At 51.0% G+C, this 5,176-nt stretch overlaps 1 protein-coding gene across 4 annotated transcripts in view; it reads left to right on the forward strand.

Moving 5' to 3' along the window:
* The window catches only part of KLHL18 (kelch like family member 18), a 52,012-nt gene that overhangs the window by 37,385 nt on the left and 9,451 nt on the right, over positions 1 to 5,176 (forward strand). For 2 of the 4 annotated variants that reach the window (XM_011375325.2, XM_011375327.2), the window contains 3 exons: positions 1,462 to 1,622; positions 2,876 to 3,012; positions 4,517 to 4,754. In XM_011375325.2, the coding sequence (XP_011373627.1) occupies positions 1,462 to 1,622; positions 2,876 to 3,012; positions 4,517 to 4,754 (536 nt within the window). The remainder of the gene's footprint in view (positions 1 to 1,461; positions 1,623 to 2,875; positions 3,013 to 4,516; positions 4,755 to 5,176) is intronic. The other 2 variants (XM_011375326.2, XM_011375328.1) reach the window with 1 other exon arrangement.

The following is a 5,176-nucleotide window of genomic DNA, read 5'->3' on the forward strand; positions in this document are numbered from 1 at the left end:
TCCATTGTGCATTTTCTGTCAGCCAAATATACAAGTAAAGGTACAGAGTAGGAGGTGAGTCTCCAGAATAGGGATTTTTTTTTTTCCCAAGTAAGTGTGATTAAGGGAGATAGGTGCATAGTATGGGAATTGAGGGCACCCGCATAATAACCCAGGGGGCCTATGCTGGATGAGAGAGAGGTGAGGAAATAGGCTGGAGGTGGGGACCTAAGAGGGAGGTTGGGGGAGGGGGAGCATGTCAAAGGCCACTTGGCATCAGTTACTGAGCTGGAAGGATTAGAGGCGGCAGTCAGGTGCTGCTATATTTAAAATTATGGAAGAGGTGAAGCTATTGGCAAAGCAAGGTGTGAGTGATTATAGGGTCCTCTGTGGACAAAGGAAATATCTTGGGGTGGTCAAGAAAAGCTTCAACGAGAGTTTAGGGTGTTAGTAACCAGAGAAGAGCAAAGAGCGATCCTTTCTGTTCAGTGCAGATATGGTGCAAGTTGTTTTAAGAGAATGGTGAGTAAACTCTGCTTTGAGCAGAGGGTGGCGAGGGCTGGGCTGTGAGGTGCACATTTGGGCCTGGCCCTGCAAGCACTGGGAGCACTGCTGTGTCCAGGCCTCTGCCACTTTGGTCAGTGGGGAGGTCCAGCCAAAGTCCATGGCAGGGCAGCTTGGCATATTTGAAATCAAGAGTCCTAGCCTGTCATGGAGCTCTGCTTCAGCAGGAGGAGCCCCAGTCCCCAGGAGGCAAACCACTGGGATGTTAGTCCCAACTCAGCTCATTTTCATAATGTCTAAAGAGCCCTTACCCCAAATATTAGCAGTAGAAAAGTGGACCCTGAGCTCAGCAGTGTGGGTGCTCGCTCATCTTAGGAGCAAGGACTCTGCCCCTAGCTCTTCCACTAATTAATATGACCTGGGCAGCTCACGTTTATTGGCGTGATACATTTGTAAGGCCTGGAAGGTTTTAGAGAGAGATGACCTTGTGGTTAGAGCTATTAGGGAAGGCTCCATGGAGAACATGGATCTTGAGCCAGACCTTGAAGAAAAGAGAGTGGGTTTGGATGAAGAAAGGATGAGGGGACATTCTAGGTGAAGGGGACAGTGTGAACAGGGGACCAGCCAGCCTGGCTAGAGTAGAGGGTGGTGGGGCGAATTTAGGAGTAGGGTTCAGGAAGAGCAGGAAGGGAGGTAAACAGGCACTTTGTTGCGATGCAGAAAGGAATAAGGAGCTGTTGACGGTTTCGTTAGGACAGCATAATGAAAGCCAGAGCTGTTACAGTAACGAGACTGGACTGAATGGGGTAGCTGGGGAAGTGGAGAGAAAACAGTGCATTCAGGAGAGAAATTGGAAAGATTGAACAGCCCAGGGACAGCCTCACTAAGGATAGTGGAGGGCTGGAGGTTGGGAAGATCAGGATGTGGCCTCTGGCTGCGAAGAGTTGCCCCTGCAGCTTCCGCTGTCTGTCATGGCAGGTCTTTGAAGCCGCGTTGGCCTGGGTCAGATACGACCGGGAGCAGAGGGGGCCCTGCCTGCCTGAGCTGCTGTCCAATATCCGCCTGCCCCTCTGCCGGCCCCAGTTCCTGTCAGACCGAGTGCAGCAGGATGACCTGGTGCGTTGCTGCCACAAGTGCAGGTGAGCAAGGGTGGGCCTGCACAGGATCCTGCTGCCAAGGGTCTGGGCAGAGGGGAGAACTTGGCCACTTAGGCCGTTTCCGTTCAGCTCAGGAGAGGAAGGGTCTGGAGTAGTCAGTCTTAATCCATGGCACACAGATTGATCTGTCTTCTGTCTACACCATGGGCAGAGATATGTGCCGTATGGAGCATCAAAGCAGAAGGGGCTTCCTCCCAAAGTTACCTGAGAATTTTCTAGCATCTCCACCCAGTGCGCTACTGATGAACCTACAGGCATCTATACTGCCTGCCCTGACCCTGTCCACACCAACAGCTGACATAGTGGTGACTGTCTGGGGCTCCTGTCCCCTTCAGTCAGCAATAGTCAGTGCATTGGCCTCAGGTGGGATTGGGCCTGCATCTACAGTGATGGGCAAGGAGGGGGCCGTATTTACCAGCACATGAAACTTCTGCCCAGAATAAGTCCATGATGACATGGCATAACAGAGCTACCAAAACAACACAGAAGATGGGAGCCCTCCAGGAAGATCGTTGCAAAAGCAGAGCAGCAGAGAAAACTGTTTCTCCTCCAAATTGCTTGTCATATTCACAGCTAGTTCAGTGGCTCGATGCAAGTGGAATGAAGACGTGTGTCACTTAGGGGTGGAGGTGTGCCCGGAGGTAGCTGGGACCCTGTGACATGCAGTCTCACGGATGCTTTTGAGTTTGAACTTTATTATCTAGGCAAAGGGTAGCCATCAACAGTTCTTAGAAAGGCAGCTTGGACTGAGTGTGGAAGGTGAAATGGAGGAGTAGGGCTGGTGGCAGGAACTTCGTCAGGAGCAGTTGGCTTCTGTTGCCCCAGTCCAGGCAAGAGATGGTTAATTGCAGGGTGTGAGCCACAGGGATGGAAAGGAGCTGGGCCTGGGTAGCGGACAGGATACAGGCTGCTCGTTGAACCTCTCCATAGTCAGCTATTTTAGGCACCACCCTGTTTTTCTCCTGCCAGGTATATGCCTGTTAGAGGATATTCACTGTGAGTGCAGTAGCCTAGGTGGACTCAACTCGTCTTCTCCCTCCAATTTTGAGCATGTCTCAGTAGCTCTGTATGGTTCCTCCTGGATTCACCTTGGTTCTTTGAGACCAAACCTTCCAGAATTCTTCTCTTCCCGAGTTCCTGCCACAGTTGGAGATGGGGGAGCCAGGCTTTGAAGTGCAAATGTAGACCAAGTGGGGAAGATACTTCCTGTCCTAGCATCTTGCACCTTTTTCCAGGGACCTGGTAGATGAAGCGAAGGACTATCACCTCATGCCAGAGCGCCGGCCTCACCTGCCAGCTTTCAGAACTCGGCCTCGCTGCTGCACATCCATCGCTGGCCTTATCTATGCCGTGGGAGGCCTCAACTCAGCAGGTATCTTGCAACTCCCCTTTTGCAGAGCCTTGTCTTGGACTCCGTGGACAAGGAAGCACCAAACAACCTAGCCTGACCCTGCTGTTCCTCTCCTCGTGTGTCACCGCCCCTCACCCATCCTGATTTTATGTAATTGTTCTGCAGTTAGAGCACGTCAGGTATTAACACCATTGAATATCAGAGCTAAAGAGGCCTTTAGACATCCTTGAGGCCTAGGCCCCTTACCTTACAGATGGGGAAATTGAGGCCTAGAGAACTTCCACCATGTTCACACAAGTTTTCAGCAGAGCAAGGACTCGGTCTTGGGTCCTGGTTCCTGAGCCAGAGCTCTTTCCCTGATGTCACATTGGCTGAGGGATTGGCTCAGGCCTGGATAGGATATAGTCAGAGACCCAGTTGTGTCACCAGGCTGATCTCATTTGGTTGTATGGATCCCTGGGGTTAGACTGAGGGCGTCACCATAGGAAGGATGATTCTCCACTGTCAGTACTTTATACTCTTCACCTCTTAGCTCCTGTGACACACACACATGCTTTACGGTTTGTGTGCTGTTGGCAGGTCTTGTGTCACGCAGTTAAGTTTTCAGGGAAGGTCTGTGGGAATCCCTCCCACCCTTCCCGCCCAGGCACCATTGCAGGGCAGTAGAGGTTTAGTAGAGAGGGCAGTATGGACACCTGATTCCTGGCGGTACAATGGCACAGGGAGGTGTCATCTCTGATGTGGAGGCCAGGCCTTTTCACAGTGCCAGTCCAGGTTTGTGGGAGGGGGGAGTTGGTGGGCAGTCTTGGCAATTTTTTAATTGAAAGTTAATAAGAGGTCTAGTTTGTCCTACTCTTTAACCATATGACCTGGTAAAGATAGCTCCTCAACTAGTCGATGCTATGATGTGGCAGGTGCTAAGTGCCCCAGCGCAGAATAAAACAGGGAGGAGGAGTCTTTTATTTGATCCCCACGAAAACCTAATGCAAAGGTAAGATTGGAAGTACCAGTCCTTGCTACTTTGACTACTGCTTATTGAGCACCTAGTCTATTCTAGAACTATGCTAGGTGATTTACCTATTATGTCATTTAATCTACACGGCAGCTCTGCCATAGAAAGTATCTTCATTTCACCTGCGAGGACAGAAGATGGGGATATGAAGTCTCCTGCCCAGGGTCATGGGCTGGCAAGTGAAAGTGGGCATTGGAACCACGCCCTCCCTCTGGGCTTGCCCCTTGCATCGGGGAAGTAATGTATCCATCTGCCTCGTCTTTGGTTTAGGCGGTGGAATACCTCATGCAACTTCAAACATTGCCCTCTCTAGAAAGTAAATGCCTCCCGTCTGATTCTGATTTTTCTTAAAGAATTAGGTTTGAGGTTATCATGGCTGGAATTTCTTAGTGAGCCTTCCGGCTCGAGAAATCCTGTGGGAAGAGCCAATAGAACCTAGTCAATCGTTCCATGTAATCAGTACCCAACAGCTGTGATCTAAACGAGTGGTCTCATTTGTTTTAATTTGAGTAGCAAATTTTTATGCAGGTGATTCCCTGAACGTGGTGGAAGTATTCGACCCCATCGCCAATCGCTGGGAGAAGTGCCATCCCATGACAACGGCCCGCAGCCGCGTCGGCGTGGCTGTGGTGAACGGGCTTCTCTATGCCATCGGGGGGTATGACGGCCAGCTGCGGCTGAGCACTGTGGAGGTCTACAACCCAGAGACGGACACGTGGACCCGAGTGGGGAGCATGAACAGTAAGAGAAGGTATTCTGGAAGCCATTTGCGCAGCCCGAGCACACATGCTGAGCATCTGGGGAGCACTGTGCTAGATACGCGGGGACACGTAATAAGATAAAACACAAGCTGTGGCCTGGGGAGTCCCTGCAGCCGGGCGGGTACCCCCAGGAGCAAGCCCCCATCTGCTTAAAAGATGAGTCATGGCTGTGTGGAAGTCGTATTGTTATTTAAGTGCCTGAAAATATGTATGATGGAAGATTCCATGAAGGAGAGAACCTGGACAGAAACACCGAGAACGGTTCAGGGAAGAGGTGGGATTAACATTGAAAGAAACTCGAACAAGGAGGATTTAACTTTACTAGCGATAAGAGGAAGTCCGAGATGTTTTCTTTACTTCCTTCCCGGATCCTGCCAGGCCTGTGCTTCTGCGCCCCGGGAGCGGTGAGCCA

This window comes from Pteropus vampyrus, unplaced genomic scaffold (genome assembly GCF_000151845.1).
Source record: "Pteropus vampyrus isolate Shadow unplaced genomic scaffold, Pvam_2.0 Scaffold271, whole genome shotgun sequence".
Taxonomy (NCBI): domain Eukaryota; kingdom Metazoa; phylum Chordata; class Mammalia; order Chiroptera; family Pteropodidae; genus Pteropus; species Pteropus vampyrus.